The sequence below is a fragment of the Bombina bombina genome, chromosome 1, assembly GCF_027579735.1.
Source record: "Bombina bombina isolate aBomBom1 chromosome 1, aBomBom1.pri, whole genome shotgun sequence".
NCBI classification, from domain to species: Eukaryota; Metazoa; Chordata; class Amphibia; order Anura; family Bombinatoridae; genus Bombina; species Bombina bombina.
The window spans coordinates 181,863,327-181,884,106 of NC_069499.1; the positions used below are offsets into that span (position 1 = coordinate 181,863,327).

General features: G+C 41.7%; 1 protein-coding gene across 4 annotated transcripts in view; it reads right to left on the reverse strand.

The window, feature by feature from the left end:
* BAZ1A (bromodomain adjacent to zinc finger domain 1A) overlaps positions 1–20,780 on the reverse strand; it is a 762,668-nt gene that overhangs the window by 710,128 nt on the left and 31,760 nt on the right. For all 4 annotated transcript variants that reach the window (XM_053697759.1, XM_053697757.1, XM_053697758.1 and 1 more), the window contains exons 5-6: positions 16,334–16,432; positions 8,452–8,539 (exon numbers count right to left, since the gene is read on the reverse strand). In XM_053697759.1, the coding sequence (XP_053553734.1) occupies positions 8,452–8,539; positions 16,334–16,432 (187 nt within the window). The remainder of the gene's footprint in view (positions 1–8,451; positions 8,540–16,333; positions 16,433–20,780) is intronic.

Genomic DNA, 20,780 nt, shown 5'->3' on the forward strand with positions numbered 1-20,780 from the left:
CAGGAAGTGCAAGAGGATTCACCCAGCAGAGCTGCATATAGCTCCTCCCCTCTACGTCACTCCCAGTCATTCGACCAAGGACCAACGAGAAAGGAAAAGCCAAGGGTGAAGTGGTGACTGGAGTATAAATTAAAAAATATTTACCTGCCTTAAAAACAGGGCGGGCCGTGGACCGATCACACTACAGAAGAAAGGAATTTATCAGGTAAGCATAAATTATGTTTTCTTCTGTTAAGTGTGATCAGTCCACGGGTCATCATTACTTCTGGGATACCAATACCAAAGCAAAAGTACACGGATGACGGGAGGGATAGGCAGACTCTTTATACAGAAGGAACCACTGCCTGAAAAACCTTTCTCCCAAAAATAGCCTCCGATGAAGCAAAGGTGTCAAATTTGTAAAATTTGGAAAAAGTATGAAGCGAAGACCAAGTTGCAGCCTTGCAAATCTGTTCAACAGAGGCCTCATTCTTGAAGGCCCAAGTGGAAGCCACAGCTCTAGTAGAATGAGCTGTAATTCTTTCAGGGGGCTGCTGTCCAGCAGTCTCATAAGCTAAACGAATTATGCTACGAAGCCAAAAAGAAAGAGAGGTAGCGGAAGCTTTTTGACCTCTCCTCTGCCCAGAGTAAATGACAAACAGAGAAGACGTTTGTCGGAATTCCTTAGTTGCCTGCAAGTAAAATTTTAGAGCCCGGACTACATCCAGGTTGTGCAGTAGACCATTCTTTGAAGAAGGATTTGGGCATAAAGAAGGAACAACAATCTCTTGATTGATATTCCTGTTAGTAACTACCTTAGGTAAGAACCCAGGTTTAGTACGCAGGACTACCTTATCCGAATGAAAAATAAAATAAGGAGAATCACAATGTAAGGCTGATAATTCAGAGACTCTTCGAGCCGAGGAAATAGCCATTAAAAATAGAACTTTCCAAGATAACAACTTTATATCAATGGAATGAAGGGGTTCAAACGGAACGCCCTGTAAAACATTAAGAACAAGGTTTAAACTCCATGGTGGAGCAACAGTTTTAAACACAGGCTTAATCCTGGCCAAAGCCTGACAAAAAGCCTGGACGTCAGGAACTTCTGACAGACGTTTGTGTAACAGAATGGACAGAGCTGAGATCTGTCCCTTTAATGAACTAGCAGAAAAACCCTTTTCTAAACCTTCTTGTAGAAAAGACAATATCCTAGGAATCCTAACCTTACTCCAAGAGTAACCTTTGGATTCACACCAATGTAGGTATTTACGCCATATCTTATGGTAAATCTTTCTGGTAACAGGTTTCCTAGTCTGTATTAAGGTACTAATAACTGACTCAGAAAACCCACGTCTTGATAAAATTAAGCGTTCAATTTCCAAGCAGTCAGCTTCAGAGAAGTTAGATTTTGATGTTTGAAGGGACCCTGTATCAGAAGGTCCTGTTTCAGAGGTAGAGACCAAGGCGGACAGGATGACATGTCCACCAGGTCTGCATACCAAGTCCTGCGTGGCCACGCAGGTGCTATTAGAATCACTGATGCTCTCTCTTGTTTGATTCTGGCTATCAATCGAGGAAGCAACGGGAAGGGTGGAAACACGTAAGCCATCCTGAAGTCCCAAGGTGCTGTCAGAGCATCTATCAGGACTGCTCCTGGATCCCTGGATCTGGACCCGTAACGAGGAAGCTTGGCGTTCTGTCGAGACGCCATGAGATCTATCTCTGGTTTGCCCCAACGTCGAAGTATTTGGGCAAAGACCTCCGGATGAAGTTCCCACTCCCCCGGATGAAAAGTCTGACGACTTAAGAAATCCGCCTCCCAGTTCTCCACTCCCGGGATGTGGATTGCTGACAGGTGGCAAGAGTGAGACTCTGCCCAGCGAATTATCTTTGATACTTCCATCATAGCTAGGGAGCTTCTTGTCCCTCCCTGATGGTTGATGTAAGCTACAGTCGTGATGTTGTCCGACTGAAACCTGATGAACCCCCGAGTTGTCAACTGGGGCCAAGCCAGGAGGGCATTGAGAACTGCTCTCAATTCCAGAATGTTTATTGGCAGGAGACTCTCCTCCTGACTCCATAGTCCCTGAGCCTTCAGGGAATTCCAGACGGCACCCCAACCTAGAAGGCTGGCGTCTGTTGTTACAATTGTCCAGTCTGGTCTGCTGAATGGCATCCCCCTGGACAGGTGTGGCCGAGAAAGCCACCATAGAAGAGAATTTCTGGTCTCTTGATCCAGATTCAGAGAAGGGGATAAGTCTGAGTAATCCCCATTCCACTGACCTAGCATGCACAGTTGCAGTGGTCTGAGGTGTAAGCGTGCAAAGGGTACTATGTCCATTGCCGCTACCATTAAGCCGATTACCTCCATACATTGAGCCACTGACTGGTGTTGAATGGAATGAAGAGTGCGGCAAGCACTTTGAAGTCTTGATAGCCTGTCCTCTGTCAGGTAAATCTTCATTTCTACAGAATCTATAAGAGTCCCCAGGAAGGGAACTCTTGTGAGTGGAACGAGTGAACTTTTCTTTTCGTTCACCTTCCATCCATGTGACCTTAGAAATGCCAGCACTAACTCTGTATGAGATTTGGCAGTTTGAAAGCTTGAAGCTTGTATCAGAATGTCGTCTAGGTATGGAGCTACCGAGATTCCCCGCGGTCTTAGTACCGCCAGAAGAGCACCCAGAACCTTTGTGAAGATTCTTGGCGCTGTAGCCAATCCAAATGGAAGAGCCACAAACTGGTAATGCCTGTCTAGGAAGGCAAACCTTAGGTACCGGTAATGATCTTTGTGAATCGGTATGTGCAGGTAAGCATCTTTTAAATCTACAGTGGTCATGTACTGACCCTCTTGGATCATAGGTAAAATTGTCCGAATAGTCTCCATCTTGAACGATGGAACTCTTAGGAATTTGTTTAGGATCTTTAAGTCCAGGATTGGTCTGAAAGTTCCCTCTTTTTTGGGAACCACAAACAGATTTGAGTAAAACCCCTGTCCCTGTTCCGATCGTGGAACTGGATGGATTACTCCCATTAACAAGAGCTCTTGTACGCAGCGTAGAAAAGCCTCTTTCTTTGTCTGGATTGTTGACAATCTTGACAGATGAAATCTCTCTCTTGGAGGAGAGTATTTGAAGTCCAGAAGGTATCCCTGAGATATTATCTCTAGCGCCCAGGGATCCTGAACATCTCTTGCCCAAGCCTGGGCGAAGAGAGAAAGTCTGCCCCCCACTAGATCCGATCCCGGATCGGGGGCCCTCAATTCATGCTGTTTTGGGGGCAGCAGCAGGTTTCCTAGTCTGCTTGCCCTTGTTCCAGGACTGGTTAGGTTTCCAGCCTTGTCTGTAGCGAGCAACAGCTCCTTCCTGTTTTGGTGCAGAGGAAGTTGATGCTGCTCCTGCTTTGAAATTACGAAAGGAACGAAAACTAGACTGTCTAGTCTTGGCTTTGGCTTTGTCCTGAGGCAGGGCATGGCCTTTACCTCCTGTAATGTCAGCGATAATCTCTTTCAACCCGGGCCCGAATAAGGTCTGCCCTTTGAAAGGTATATTAAGCAATTTAGACTTAGAAGTAACATCAGCTGACCAGGATTTTAGCCACAGCGCCCTGCGTGCCTGAATGGCGAATCCTGAATTCTTCGCCGTAAGTTTAGTAAGATGTACTACGGCCTCCGAAATGAATGAATTAGCTAGTTTAAGGACTCTAAGCCTGTCCGTAATGTCGTCCAGAGTAGCTGAACCAATGTTCTCTTCCAGAGACTCAATCCAGAATGCCGCTGCAGCCGTGATCGGCGCAATGCATGCAAGGGGTTGCAATATAAACCCTTGTTGAACAAACATTTTCTTAAGGTAACCCTCTAACTTTTTATCCATTGGATCTGAAAAAGCACAGCTATCCTCCACCGGGATAGTGGTACGCTTAGCTAAAGTAGAAACTGCTCCCTCCACCTTAGGGACCGTTTGCCATAAGTCCCTTGTGGTGGCGTCTATTGGAAACATTTTTCTAAATATCGGAGGGGGTGAGAACGGCACACCGGGTCTATCCCACTCCTTAGTAACAATTTCAGTAAGTCTCTTAGGTATAGGAAAAACCTCAGTACTCGTCGGTACCGCAAAATATTTATCCAACCTACACATTTTCTCTGGTATTGCAACTGTGTTACAATCATTCAGAGCCGCTAACACCTCCCCTAGTAATACACGGAGGTTTTCCAGTTTAAATTTAAAATTTGAAATATCTGAATCCAGTCTGTTTGGATCAGAACCGTCACCCACAGAATGAAGTTCTCCGTCCTCATGTTCTGCCACCTGTGACGCAGTGTCTGACATGGCCCTAATATCAGCGCACTCTGTTCTCACCCCAGAGTGATCACGCTTACCTTTTAGTTCTGGTAATTTAGCCAAAACTTCAGTCATAACAGTAGCCATATCCTGTAATGTGATTTGTAATGGCCGCCCAGCTGTACTCGGCGCTACAATATCACGCACCTCCCTCTGAGCGGGAGATGTAGGTACTGACACGTGAGGCGAGTTAGTCGGCATAACTCTCCCCTCGTTGTTTGGTGAAATTTGTTCAATTTGTACAGATTGATTTTTATTTAAAGTAGCATCAATACAGCTAGTACATAAATTTCTATTGGGCTCCACTTTGGCATTGCAACAAATGACACAGGTATCATCTTCTGAATCAGACATGTTTAACACACTAGCAAATAAACTTGCAACTTGGAAATACAATTCAAATAGAATAATATTAAAACGTACTGTGCCTTTAAGAAGCACAGAAGATCTATGACAGTTAAAAATTAATAAATTGAAACAGTTATAGCCTCAATCCTTGTAAACAACACAACTTTAGCAAAGGTTTAATCCCATTAGCAAAGATAATTTCTGAAAGCAGGAAACAAATTACAGAATAAAAGTTTTTATTTCAGTCAAACTATAATTCTCACAGCTCTGCTGAGAGAAATTACCTCCCTCAAAATAAGTTTTGAAGACCCCTGAGCTCTGTAGAGATGAACCAGATCATGCAGGGAATACAATGAGTTGCTGACTGAAATATTTGATGCATAGTAAAAGCGCCCCTCCCCCACACACACAGCAGTGAGGGAGAACAGAAACTGACAGAAAAAAACAGATTTAAGCAACTGCCAAGTGGAAAAATGGTGCCCAAACATTTATTCACTCAGTACCTCAGCAAATGAAAACGATTTTACATTCCAGCAAAAACGTTAAACATAATCTCTAGTTATTAAACAGCTTTATGTCTTTCTTACAGTGTAATTCTAGTGAAGTACCATTCTCCCAGAATACTGAAGTGTAAAGTATACATACATGACATTATATCGGTATGGCAGGATTTTCTCATCAATTCCATTGTCAGAAAATAAAAACTGCTACATACCTCTATGCATATTCATCTGCCCGCTGTCCCCTGATCTGAAGTTTACCTCACTCCTCAGATGGCCGAGAACAGCAATATGATCTTAACTACTCCGGCTAAAATCATAGCAAAACTCTGGTAGATTCTTCCTCAAACTCTGCCAGAGAGGTAATAACACACTCCGGTGCTATTTTAAAATAACAAACTTTTGATTGAAGATATAAAACTAAGTATAATCACCATAGTCCTCTCACACGACCTATCTAGTTGCTGGGTGCAAGAGAATGACTGGGAGTGACGTAGAGGGGAGGAGCTATATGCAGCTCTGCTGGGTGAATCCTCTTGCACTTCCTGTAGGGGAGCAGTTAATATCCCAGAAGTAATGATGACCCGTGGACTGATCACACTTAACAGAAGAAATGTATTTGCTGCTGAACATGCAATACATATAGATTTTTATATCCCAGTAGTATACAAAACCTGCATGATGTACATTATTGCAAAAAGAAAAAAAAAATAATAAGGCTAATATTTAAAGTTCAATTTACTCAGCGACTCAGTATGACAGCGCATACATAACAAGTAGCAAGTAAAATGAAAGCAGTCACCCTCCTATCCACAACTTGTCAAATGGAGATGCTACGGAAATCTTAGCCTGGGTCTATCGGTGCTGCTCCGGTCTGGTAGAATTTACATATAACCTCTTACCCATTTTGGGCTCTACTTTCCGAACTCTGCAAACCAAGATAAGTAGCGGGTCGAGTGCATCAAAATGACCTCCGTTACTAAGAGCTTCCAATAAAAGCTGCTCTCCTGCTGAAACTCACGTGTGGATACGTCATATGAGGAGGCATGGTCGATGTAACCAAAATCAATAAGAAGGGTACATATAATCCACAAATAGAAAGGGTTCACTGTAGGTAAAACTTCACTTTCATTAATAGTTCATCCAGATAAAAACAAATGAATATACACAGGGGACCATCACAGAATGAAGGAGTGTAAGCAACCGGCCGTAATCATAGTCTGCTGGTAACTGAATATCTAAAACTTAAAAATACATTAGATTGGCTAATACAGAGAACACTCCTCCCTCTGCTCAATAGTTAACGCTTAAATGATGTTGCAATGAGTGTTACAAATAATGCATAATGTTACAATTGATGTTACAGACAAGCATACATGATAGACAAATGTATTATTAAACATTGTATCAAGAAACGGACAATATATAATGCTAGTGTTTAATGAATTAGTTAATATCTAGTGGCATCCAATAAAATGAGGCATCTAAGAGCCAAAATTAATTCGTGGACAAAACAATTTAAAAAGTTAGGTAATTAAAGAGGCATTAATACATATGTACAACATACAGACCTATGTATGATATATTCTAAGGGAGTATATGATCTGTACAGTGAATATTCCCAGTAATTAATGAGATCGTAGTCCGAGTTTAGACCAAAGAGGTATGCGTGTATTAAATTTATTATTCAAAAGTTTTGATCTATCTCCGCCCCTTTTAGGTGTATTAACCCTCTATTGCACACCATCTAAAAAGGTATCCATATTTTTGTGGTGTATATTTACAAAGTGTTAAACTATGTGGGTTGATGAAGTATCCACATTTATAGTGGAGAAATGTTCAAGTATTCTGGAAAGTATGCCCTAAGTGGTTAAGCCTAAATACTACAGCGGACACGTCTCACAAGTAATTAATCGCATATGTACTGCTACAATTTAGGCAACCATAGATCTGAAAGTTCTCCCCTATAGTCATAGAGGTAAAAGAATCTGAGATATGAGCATACTGACAATGCCTACATTTATAATGACCACATCTAAACATTCCATTATGCAGAAGCTAAGAGTTATGAATAGGTTCAACCCACTAGGGACATATATTCATTTTAATATATTTTATATGTAAAAATCAAGATATTGAAGTTGAAAATTGTCAGAAACACTGCTTTGTCTAAGAAAGCTGTTCCTGCAAAAACAGCACAGCTAGGTAAGCATAAGGGAGTGTCAAGGATGGAAAATTAGCCTCCTTAGCCCAGCCCTTTGTGCAGCTTGATGGTTCACAGTAATACCCAGCCTTGAACTACTTGAGCGTTACTGCGACATAGCTGGTAGTACAGCTACTAGTGCGCACATGTTGGCGGCCCTCTTTGGAACTGTTATGTGTGTACAATCATTGGCGGATTAATGCTCAATTCTGGAGGACTTGGACTACATTCAAATCTTATAAAAGGTAAATGATATTAAAAGCTTAAATTTTAAAATAGCAGTCTATTGCAATATGGATTTAAATTAAACGTTAAATAAGATGCAAAAGAACAGCAGCAAAATTACTTTCCGCTGTCTTTAAAATTGCATGCTCTTTTTGAATCATGAAAGTTTTAAAGAATCATGAAACTTTCCAATTCACTTCCATTATGAAAAAGTGCACAATCTTTATGTGCACACTTTCTGAGGCACCAGCTTAAACTGAGCATGTCAAACAATTCACATTATATATGTATGTGAATTTTGTGATTGGGATGGAAAATGGAACTAACTTTGAAATCTACTCATGTGAAAGTGCTTTAGCATGGTCTTTATTATGCATTTGTTAATTATGCAATTCTACTTTATTTAGTGGTCCTTTAAAAGGGAAGAAATTACAGTAAATGGTTTGAATTCTCCATTACAGAATTGCTTTCTTTTAAAATCAAAGTGTAAAATGTTTCAAAAGAAAAAATGCGAGCAGATTTTGACAATACTGTGATTATTGTTTATATTTACTATGAAGATATTAACACACACAAAAAAAAAACCTCTTTAATAGGCTTTTATGCCTTATAAAAATTGCTGGCTTCTTTCGATCACAACCCAATAAGCACAAAGGACACTAACACAAATCTCAGACTCATTCCTACAAGAGGGTTTTTCTAACTGATTAGGTCACTGTAATAAACCTTACTATTTGTTTAGCAGGATCAAGTCTAATTCTAATTCTACACATTCACATTATATTCATGTGTCAATAACTTATTCCAAGAGAAATTGCTTACAACCGGTTATTTAAAAACACATCATTACTACCTTTAGCTTTATCATCCCATCTTGAGTCTCTGTGTGCAGTTTCAAGAAGAGCTTCAGTCTTTCTTGAGAAAAGAGTGAGGTATTACGACTAAAAAGAAGAAGAAGAAAAAAAAACTAAAATGCATATTCTTTTCAAGTATTCTTTACATTGTAAAGGACTGGAGTTTACAATTTTTTTGCGATATTTCATTGTTTTTTCCTTCGATTCCATGTAATATACAGTGAGGAAGAGATGGAAGGCAGCAGCCATTTACATAAGAAATAATAAAACAAAATTTATGCTTACATGATCAATTTATTTTTCATTCCGGATATGGAGAGTCCACAACGTCATTCCAATTTCTAGTGGGAATATCACTCCTGGCCAGCAGGAGGCGGCAAAGATCACCACAGCAAAGCTGTTAAGTGTCACTCCTCTACCCATAATCCCCAGTCATTCGACAGAAGGGAAATGGGAAAAAAAAAAAAAAACACAAAGGTGTAGAGGTGCCTGAGGTTTCTTCAAAAATAACTGTCTTAAGGGTGAGGTCGTGGACTCTCCATATCCAGAAAGAAATTTATAAAGGTAAGCATACATTTTGTTTTCTTTCCTAAGATATGGACAGTCCACAACGTCATCAATTACTAGTGGGAACCAATACCCAAGCTAGAGGACACGGAATGAATAGGGAGGGAGAACAAGGCAGGAGGACCTAAACAGAAGGCACCACCGCTTGAAGAACCTTTCTCCCAAAAGAGGCCTCAGCTGAGGCAAAAGTGACAAATTTGTAACATTTGGAAAAAGTACGCAGAGAGGACCAAGTTGCAGCCTTGCAAATCTGTTCAACCGAAGCTTAATTTTTAAAGCCCAAGAAGGAGACAGCCCTAGTGGAATGAGCTGTAATTCTCTCAGGAGACTGCTGACCAGCAGTCTCATAAGCAAAATGAATTATACTTCTCAACCAGAGGGAAAGAGAAGTAGCAGTAGCCTTCTGACCCTTACGCTTTACTGAGAAGCAAACAAACAGGGCAGAGGACTGGCGAAAATCCTTAGTAGCCTGTAGGTAGAATTTTAGAGCGCAGAGAGAAGGAACAATTTCCTGATTAACATTTCTATCCAAAACAACCTTAGGGAGAAACCCCAATTTAGTACACAGGACCACCTTATCCGCATTAAAAATAATGTAAGGCGAATCAAACTGCAAAGCCGAGAGTTCACAAACTCTCTGAGCAGAAGAAATAGCAATAAGAAACAAAACCTTCCAAGATAACAACTTAATATATATGGAATGCATTGGCTCAAACAAAGCCTGCTGCAAAACTTTAAGAACAAGGTTAAGGCTCCAAGGAGGCGCAACGGATTTAAACACAGGCTTGATTCTGACCAGGGCCTGTCAAAAAGATTGAACATCTGGCACATCCTCCAGACGCCTATGTAAAAGAATAGAGAGTGCAAAAATCTGACCTTTCAGAGAAATGACTGACAACCCTTTATCCAGACCTTCCTGGGAAAAGACAAAATTCTAGGAATCCTGACCCTACTCCAAGAGTAGCCCTTAGATTCACACCAATTATAAATATTTACGCCAAACCTTATGGTAAATTTTTTGAGTAACAGGCTTTCGAGCCTAGATCATGCTCCCAATAACCGACTCAGAAAACCCAAGCTTAGCCAAAACTAAGCAATCTCCAAGCAGTCAGCTTCAGAGAAACGAGATTTGGATGGAGGAAAAAGGTCCTTCCTCAGAGGCAGGCAACCTCCAAGGTGGCAGAGATAACATCTTCACTAGGTATGCATACCTGATCCTGTGAGGCCATGCAGGAGCTATTAGAATTAGAGACCCTCTCTCCTGTTTGATACGAGCAATGACTTGTGGAAAAAGCGCAAACGGAGGAAACAGGTATGCTAGACCGAACACCCAAGGAACCGCCAGAGCTGCCTGCGGATCTCTTGACCTTGAACCGTACCTTGGAAGCTTGGCGTTCTGCCGAGACGCCATCAGATCCAACTCCGGCACCCCCCCCCCCCATTTGAGAGTTAACCTCTCAGGAACATGGATGGCAGACAATTGTGAGCTTCCGCCCACTGAATAATCTGAGCCACCTCCTTCATGGCTAAGGAACTCTGAGCTCCTCCCTGGTGGTTGATGAAAGCCATTGACGTGATGTTGTCCAACTGAAACCTGATAAACCGGGCTAAGGACAATTGAGGCCAAGCCATCAGAGCATTGTAAATCGCTTTCAACTCCAAGATGTTTATGGGGAGAGCAGACTCCTCCCGAGTCCATAGTCCCTGCGCATTTAATGAGTAGCAGACTGCTCCACAGCCTAGCAGGCTGGCGTCCATGGTCACAATCACCCAGGAAGGTCTCCGGAAGCATGTGCCCGGAGACAGATGGTCCTGAGAAAGCCACCACGGTAACTAGTCTCTTGTCAACTGGTCTAAATCTATCCTCTGAGACAGATCCGAATGGTTTCCATTTTATTGTCTGAGCATGCATAACTGCAGAGCTCTCAAATGGAATCGAGCAAAGGGAATTATGTCCATGGAAGAGACCATCAGACCAATTACCTCCATACATTGAGCTACTGACGGCCGAACAGTAGACAGAAGAGAGCGGCAAGAAGAAAGAATCTTAGATTTCCTGACCTCCGTCAGAAAATTTTCATAACTAGGGAATCTATTATGGTTCCTAAGAAAATCACCCTTGTAGCTGGAACAAGCGAACTCTCTTCCTAATTCACTTTCCATCCGTTGGACATAGAAAAGACAACAAGATCTCTGTATGAGAGTTGGTTGAAAAGATGGCGCCTGAACCAATATGTCGTCCAGGTAAGGCGCCACTGCAATTCCCTGAGACCTGATCACGGCCAAGAGAGCCCCCAGAACCTTTGAGAAATGTCTGGGAGCTGTGGCAAGGCCAAACGGAAGAGCCACAAACTGAAAGTGTTTGTCTAGAATGGTGAATCCCAGGAATTTGTGATGATCCCTGTGGATGGGAACACAAAGATACGCATCCTTCAGGTCTATGGTTGTCATGAACTGACCCTCTTCGACCAAAGGAAGAATGGAACGAATAGTTTCCATTTTGAAGGACGGTACCCTGAAAAACTTGTTGAGGCACTTTAGGTCTAAAATGGGTAGAAAAGTTCCCTCTTTTTTGGGAACCATGAACAGATTTGAATAGAATCCTAGACCGTTCTCTTACTGGAACTGGAACCATCACTCCCAGAGAGGAAAGGTCCTGAACTCAGTTCAAAAATGCCTCTCTTTATACCTGGTCTGCAGATAATCTTGAGAGATCGAATCTGCCCCTGGGAAGGAAAGTTTTGAATTCTATTTTGTAACCCTGAGATACTATGTCCACAGCCCAAGGATCTGGGACATCTCGTATCCATGGGATCACGAAACAGGGAAAGTCTGCCCCCCACTTGATTTGAGCCCGGATTGGGGGCAGACCCTTCATGAAGACTTAGATTCAACTGAGGGTTTCTATGATTGCTTTCCCTTATTCCAAGGCTGATTGGGTCTCCAAGAAGACTTGGACTGCTCCTGCTTGGAAGAGGAAGACCTTTGAAGTTACGAAAGGAACAGAAATTACTTTGGTCTGTTCTTGTCTTGTGGTAGAAGAGACCCTTTTCCACCCGTAATATCAGAAATTATTTCTGCCAAACCAGGTCCAAACAAGGTTTTACCCTTGTAAGGAAGCGTCATAAGCTTGGACTTGAAGGTAACATCAGCTGACCAAGATTTTAGCCACAACGCCCTGCGGGCTAGGTCGGTAAAGCCAGACATCTTGGCTCCCAGTCTAATAACTTGCATGTTAGCATCAGAAATAAAGGAATTGGCTAGTTTAAGAGCCTTAATCCTATCTTGAATCTCCTCCAACGGAGTCTCTACTAAAATTGATTCAGACAAGGCGTTGCATCAATAAGATGCAGCACTTGCTACTGTGGCAATACAAACTGCAGGTTGCCATTGAAGACCTTGATGAACATACATCATCTTAAAATAAGCCTCCAGCTTTTTGTACATGGGATCCTTGAAGGAGCAGCTATCCTCTATAGGAATCGTAGTTCTCATAGCCAGCGTAGAAATAGCCCCTTTTACTTTAGGCACCGTGCGCATTGAATCTTTAATGGAGTCAGCAACAGGAAACATCTTTTTAAAGACGGGAGACGGGGAGAAAGGTATCCCTGGCTTCTCCCATTCCTGTAAAATAATCTCGGTCACATGGTCAGGAACAGGAAACACTTCCACAGAGGAAGGAACATCAAAGTATTTATTAAGTTTACTAAACTTCTTAGGGTTGACGACGACAGGAGAATTGGAGTGATCCAGGGTAGCTAATATCTCCTTTAGCAGTACACAAAGGTGTTCAAGCTTAAACCTGAAGTTAACTTTTTCAGCATCAGACAAAATAATTATGTCAGAATCGGAAATTTCACCCTCAGAGGCTAGTGAGGTATGCTCCTCGTCATACTTATGATAGAGTGCAAACTGCGTAGCCGCAGACGGGACACCTTACTATCTGACGAATTTCTAGATTTCTTCTTGCGCTTCCCCAACATGGAAAAAGCAGAAAAAGTTGGTGATACCGCAGACGATACCTGAGCAGCAAAATCTGATGGCAAATAAACTCCTCCAGGAGGTTGAGACGAACTGCAGGGCACTGTATGTGACACTATTGAGGATTGGAAAGTCTGAGGAGAAAGCTGTGGCATTGCCTGAATAGCATCATCCTGAGAGACAGGCTCAGAAAAAAATAAGTTTATCTTTACATTTCAATGTCTTTTCTAAACATGAGGAACAAAATTGCATAGGGATAACAATTTGGGACTCTAGACATATAAAACATTTATTCTTAAGAGCAGACTCCTGCACCAAATATATAGAAGACATGGTCCCCCAAAAATAGTTGGAATGACACAAGAATGAAAACTGACACTTTAAGAAAAAAACATTTAAGAATAATTTTCCCCCAGAGAATCAAACTTCAGTTTTTTTGCTAAACTGTTAAAAGACCACCTCCACACCTCTGATAGACTGAGGTGCTCCTACCTAACCCCTCTGAGGAAAACTATATTAAACTGGAACAGAAAAATTTGAGAGCACTCTGGAAACGGCTGATACACAAACCGCTGCTCCGCTCACAGTGTATGAACGGAAGCGCAGCAAGTCACATGATCGGCCAAAGAAAAACTGCGCCACACACAAAAGCGCGCGTTCCTCAATATAACTGACAGAGCCCGCAATTACCAGAAGCATAAATCTAGATAAAACCGTATAACTTTATGATCTTAGTGAAAATTGTTCTCTCTGTAAACTTGAAAGTGCCTAAAAATAAACTGAAAGTACAGTCGTTGACACTAAAGATCAAAATGAGCCACATAATATATAAATGAAATAGGTTAATCCTCCCCACACAATGAAAGCTATTAACCCCTAAATCTGTCACATAATGTCATGTTTCTATCATGATTTCACTTTATTCCACCATATAGCATGGTATACCTTTAAAACAAGGTTAATCTACACTGCATATGCAATACCTTTAAGGCAAAGTTTAACATTAGGAACCTGTATAAATTACCAGCACTTCTTTCCATCATTGCTTGGTAATTCTAATTACTCAGAGGAGTTTCAAGCCTTACTGAAGATTCTAAATTGTACTAACCTTGTGCTTAATCTGATCATTTTCACAGGAATTGTTCAGGTTATAAAGCTACAACTTTTTCTTCCTCATTGTGTGTAAAGCCTACTCAGTTTTAAGCTCCTCCCACTGCTGTGACATCACATCATCATGGCTGCAAACAGAGTTTGATTTGAAACAGAGCTCTACAGCTTTACTCAAGACTTCTTGGATTGTTGCAGGAGAGAATTACAAGGATTTCATCATTGCTTGCAAGTACTTTCTGTGCTCAAAACTTACAAGGCACTGTTTTTCTCAAGTTACTTATACGGTTGATTAAGGATATAAAAAATAAGGTTGCCAGCTCTAATTCAATGAAAACTAGTTTCCTAACATTTTGTGCTGAATATCCTCACTGCAAATAAGGTTATAGTTTGTCCTAACAAATCTATATGTAATTACCATTACAAATATTAATGGTTAATTTACTGTCTTTTATTTATGCATAAAATAAGGTTAAGAACATATGCATACTTTGTTGTGCAAAGCTAGGGTAACAATTTCCTAACCATTAAGTATTGCTACATTCTAAACCTAAGAGTAAATTGAAGCTACCTTGTGCTCATTGTGAAATAATTACATGTCTACAGTTGCCTTCCATTAAACTCTTATTTCCCATTGCAAGGTTTCTACTAGATTACCAAATTTATTTAAACTTAATATTTACTTCTGCAGTTGTGGTTCATATTGTAATTTAAAACCTACAAAAATCTATTGTAGGATTCAAGCCTCTCACACATAAGTGCCTGCATCCTGCCAAGTTTAAAGCCTTAACAAAGGATAAGTGTGTCCCAATAAAAAAAAAGTGCAAGCCTCCAGTACCTAGAAGCACTTACATGCAAATCCAGCTGTCCGGCACACAACGTGTGAAAGGACACATACTCCTCACAGAGACCTGTAGAAAAAAGAAAGAACAGAGTCACCAACTCTGGCTTTCTATAACAATGGCAGCAAAATGTAAGGACCACCTTACAACTTCCTAACTGCTTTAAAGCAACCACTACTCTACAGAAGAGATTGATGTGGACTCAGCTAAACCCAAATCTTTGCTTTCATGGAAAAGTACCCAAAAAAGGAATTAGAATTCTTCAGACACTAAACTTCACCTCCTCCATTGACAGATGCAAAGAGAATGACTGGGGATTATGGGTAGGGGAGTGACACTTAACAGCTTTGCTGTGGTGCTCTTTGCCTCCTCCTGCTGGCCAGGAGTGATATTCCCACTAGTAATTGGAATGACGTAGTGGACTCTACATATCTTAGGAGAGAAAATGTTATTTTGCTTGGATTTTTATTTCTGGTTTAATTAAAATTAAAAACAGTTGGTATTGTATAAATATATGGCATTTTTCTGCATTTTTTTCTCACTTTAAATTGCTATTTACCCCTTGCTTTGAATATACACATTTGTTATGGTCTCCAAGCCTCATGGTAATTCTGAGGACCATGCTTTTTTCGATGTATCATTGGATTGACACGACCGTCTGTCTTTTTTCATGTCCCAATGTCCCATTTTCCTTTGTGTTCTGTCCTGTGTTATTTTACTATACTATTAAAAGCTATTTAAAATAAATCAGTAACCACCCCTGCCATGGGATACACCGCATAGAACAGTTCATATGAAAGAACAGGCTCCTCTCTGTGAAATGAAGGGTCACCTATGGTTATAACATAGCAAGACCATTGTTTAGGTCTTTACATTATAATGTTATCACACAGTAAAATGAGTCCATGTTTAAAGGCACACTCAGGTCAAAATTAAACTTTTGAAGATTCAGATAGAGCATGACATTTTAAACAACTTTCCAATTTACATCCATTAGCAAAAATGGATTATTTACAGTTTTTGAGTAACCAGCTCCTACTGAGCATGTGTAAGAATTCACAGAAAATATGTATATGCACTTGTGATTGGCGGATGGCTGTCACATGGTACAGGAGGAGTGGAAATAGCCATAACTATGGAATTTGTCAGAAAAAACTACTACTCATATGAAGTTCAGACTAAGTGCTCTTGCATTCTCCTTTTACCAAGCCTTTGTTGATTATGCAAATCTACTGGTATTTACTGATCCTTTAACAGAACATATTACTTTAGGAAGGAAAATGTTATAGTGCCCTATAAAATCCTAACTTTTTATATAAAAGAAAATTACCAAACCTACTGAAAAAGACTACAGATGTACCCTTCACACTTGTATAAAACATACCTTATTTGATATGATCTAACAATGACAGATTCATACATCTCCTTTTTAATAGGCTCAACCTTGTATCGAAATAACGTTGGATCCAGAGGTTCTTTCTTCCTAAACAAAAACAAAACAAAAAAAAAAAACTTTTGTATAGGTTACATGATTTAGTTTTATATAGCATAAAAAAATTACCTTTTAAACAGAGATTGTGCAGTAGTGTAGAATATTACTACCTAGTTTATCAGTCTGGTTAAACACTTATTTTTTTAAAAAAAAGTAATTTTAAAAGCAACAATTCAAATTAACACACACACACAGACGAGGACACACTTGTAATCTTAAAGGGGTAGTATAGTCAAAACTAAACTTTCATGATTCAGATAGAGCATGCAATTCTAAGCAACTTTCTGATTTACTCCTATTAACAATTTTTCTTCGTTCTCTTGGTTTCATCATTTTAAAAAGCTGGACTGTAAAGCTTAGAAACCGGACCATTTTTGGATTAGCATCTGGGTAGCACTTGCTGATTGGTGTATAAATGTAGCCATACAATCAGCAAGCGCTACCCAGGTGCTGAGACAAAAATGGGCCAGCTCTTAAGCTTACTTTCCAGCATTTTAAAATAAAGATACCAAGAGAATGAAGAAAAAAACTTAAATTATGCTTACCTGATAATTTCCTTTTCTTCAGATGGAAAGAGTCCACAGCTGCATTCATTACTTTTGGGAAATAAGAACCTGACCACCAGGAGGCAAAGACAATCCAGCCAAAGGCTTAAATACTCCTCCCACTTTCCTTTACCCCCAGTCATTCTGCCAAGGAACAGAAGAAGAAATACCAGGTTGAAAAGGTGCCAGAAGAATAAAAATAAGACACGCCCCACAGAAAAAAATTACGGGTGGGGAGCTGTGAACACTTTTCATCTGAAGAAAATTATCAGGTAAGCATAATTTAAGTTTTTCTTCATAAATGGAAAGAGTCCACGGCTGCATTCATTACTTTTGGGAAAACAATACCCAAGCTATAGAGGACACTGAATGCAAAAATGGGAGGGTACAAGAGGCGGCCCATTCTGAGGGCACCAGGCTTGAAAACCCCTACCCAACAACATCCCGCTTTGTCCAAAGCCGGGAACTACTTTGAAAAGGAAAAGGCCCAAGGACACTGACCCGCAGATAGTCCACAGCCTTGCTAGAGACCACAGGAACTAGACTCGACGGAGCCAACAGCCTCCAAGAGACACCGTCTCCAGCAGTCGGTCTCCAAACAACACACCCTTTACTAAAAAAAGGGAACAAACTATTATATTATTCCACAAAAAAAGAAAAGGCTCGGAGAAAACATGATTGTACTTGTAAAGCATGGCTAATCCCCCTTAAGGGACTCAAGGCGCTGCTCATTTTATCAACCTCAAAAGGAGGAAAGACTGAGTAGACCTCGCTGGAGATTGCACTATAGCAAACCGAGGGTTGCAAGTTCTGAGTAGTCACAGTGCATTAGAATAAAAAAGGGCACAACGAGTCCTAAATAAAAACACAGAACAAAAACCCAAGAAACCGGGTCAGGCTAACAGAGACCCAACCAGTCTCATAGAAACAAGGGGAGGCAACGCCCAGACCCCAGAAATACAGAAGCCACGGGATAAGAGAGGATCTTCCCCCTTAACACAGTGCACTCTAGAAAGCAACTGAAGACGAAAGTCCCCAAGTCCCAAAAAGGTATCTCAGAATAACGAAATATTCAGCAAGCTCAGATAGGTCTGACGAACAACACCTGAAGCAAAAACACTGCATGCTGCAGTCATCTAAAAATGACTCAAACTTAAATACTTGCAGGACAAGTAGAAAGCAGCTGAAGATAGGATCCTTCAGATTACCAAGTATCCACTAACCAGCGGATAACGTCACAGGCTAAGAGCCGCCAGTCCTTCCAACAAATCTTGAATGTGGACAAAGGAGAAACCTCAAAAAGGCTTTCTGTACCTCGATGCTCCGAGGACGAAATAGCAGAGCAACAGATCTCAGATCCTGCTCCAACACCAGACAAGCCCAAGCGACAGACATGTCTGATAGACAGGGGGACAGAAAGATCCCCAACCACAAGCCCCCAGGGAATGGGAAGAAAAAGGAGGGACTCAACCACCCCAACAAAGCTCGGGTGCCAACCCATCCCCTCCTCCAAAATAAGGCACTCCCAAGAAGAACCCCCTATGACCTGGAACAGAGAAAAGTGCAATAGATCCGTAGGAAGACCTGTCACAACTCTTAGACAGTCTCTTTGTAGAGAGATCAATTTCCAACAGTTGGAACAGTGCCCACAGAGCAGCAGATGCTGCCCCTTACAGAAAAAAGCCACTTGATCCAACCTCCTACACACAGGGCAGGACAAAGACCCTCCAGAGAGAAGAAACCCCAACTAATAAGGAAGATAAACTATCCCCTCCAAAGGGAAGGGCATAGATAACAGCGTACATGTCCACAAAACATGAAGCCATAGTATGATCAAAACGCAGACCAAATAAAAAATCATCCAGACTCCGCTGTTGACCCATCAGAGAAAAAACTCCCCATAGAGGAGCACACTCTGTCCGAAGGACAAGTCAGGCCTTAAAGTTTATAACCAGTACCCGAAGGTGGATGTGAACTCTGGCCTACCTGCTTACAAGCACAATGAGCTAGCCCCAATGTCGCAACATAGGGTTCTTGAAAAAAAAAAAAAACGGTCGTCCCGAACCAATCCTCATAAGTCTCCAGACATCCAAGAAGGATCCAAGACAAGAACTCCAGACCCGGGACCCAGAATCGCCCTAGAACAAACGACACCCTCAGGGAACACGAAATACCCCGTCTGAAGCTATCAGATCTCACAGGGGATGAGAACCAGGAAATCCGGATAACGGGTACAGGACTCACCCGTAATTCCCAGCCCAAAGGAAAGATAACACCCACAGCCAGAGGTCAACACCCCCCCAGCAAGGTATTAGACCGCGACAAAGTACCGCACTCTCTCTAGAGCCCAAAGGCCCCAAGGCAGCATTAAGGGAAATGAAAATGAGAACAGAGTCACCTGAAAGAGAGTAGAAAGAAAGGCTAGTCTCCATAATCCTTTCAGATTAACGTTCCAGAGGACCATACCCAAGGGAGAAGAATGCAAAGCATCCCAAACCCAGGCAGAAAAACCATCCCCTAAGCAAAAGCTTGGAAAAAGACAACACCTCTTATCGCCCAACTCTCAAAGGAAGACAGAGCCTCACGCCTTCACTTCCTAATTAAGCGGCCAAAGCCGCCAGAAAAAAACGCACGAAGTCCAGAAATTCTCGACCCAAAGGAAGAGAACCTCTAAAAGGAACAAGTCCTAAAAGGACACTTCCAAGAGACCATGAAAGGCCAAACCGCAAGGACCTAAATCCTTCAAGCCTCCAACCCACAATGGGAAGGAACACTCTAGTTCCCGAAAAATTCAGAAACGACTGAGCATGTCGCTGCAGATCTCAACGGACTCTCAAAGGACTGAACCAATCCCCCATGCCCCTAAGCAACCACAGACCCTCAAGTCCTCTCAGAATGCTAGTTGAAGCTTGTAAACCACACAAATCATATTGTGATCACTAGGCACCCTCACAGGACATAAAAAAAGGTGCCACGTGTCTGAACTAGGCCTCAAAGAGAAGGATTTGTACCCAGTCAGGACCAGCCTGAAACCAGGGGCCCCAGCACTGTCAAGGCCACATAGAGTCTCCCCTGATGGAGGGATAAAGAACAGTCAGACATTTGTAAAAAGTGCAACCACAAAATCGCGAGTATCAATTCCAGAGAGGAAAGTTGCAGAAGGAAATATCACACCACAACATGAGCTTTAGACCAAATAAAAATCATCCTCACCGGATGAAAATAAAGATAAGGCAACCCATAGGTTATCGCCCAGGAAGAACGGACAGACACGCAGGACTCGCCCAACAGGGGTCCGAGACTTCCAAGCTCAGAACTGGAAAAGGAAACACAAATAACAGACTATAAAAAGATTACTTATTTCCCTTATGTCTATGTATGCAAGCCAGTTAATGAGTGAGACTGAGAATCCCCAGACCCAGTAAGAGTGGGATCCTCTAGCAACGCCAAAAGCAGGCCTAAGCAGGACACGAAGGTGCAACATACCTCCGCTGGGACAAAAGGAAAGACCGGCCCCGAAAGTTGACCCCGAGGCCTCAGGGACAGTCGCTCCCCCGGAAGGCTTACCTGGACCAGACGATCCCACGCCTGACGAGCCCCAGTTAACGAAACACGTACAATATTGTAAGCACACTCCCGGGAGGTGTAGATGCGCCAAAGATAAGGCCATGGGGAACCGTGTTGTAACCTCTGGTGGGAACAGGCCACACTCCCTAGAAAGGATAAGTAGCATTTGGGTTACCTGCATGCGTAGTAAGAGTCGATGGTAGGGAACTCGTCTCATGAGAAATAGA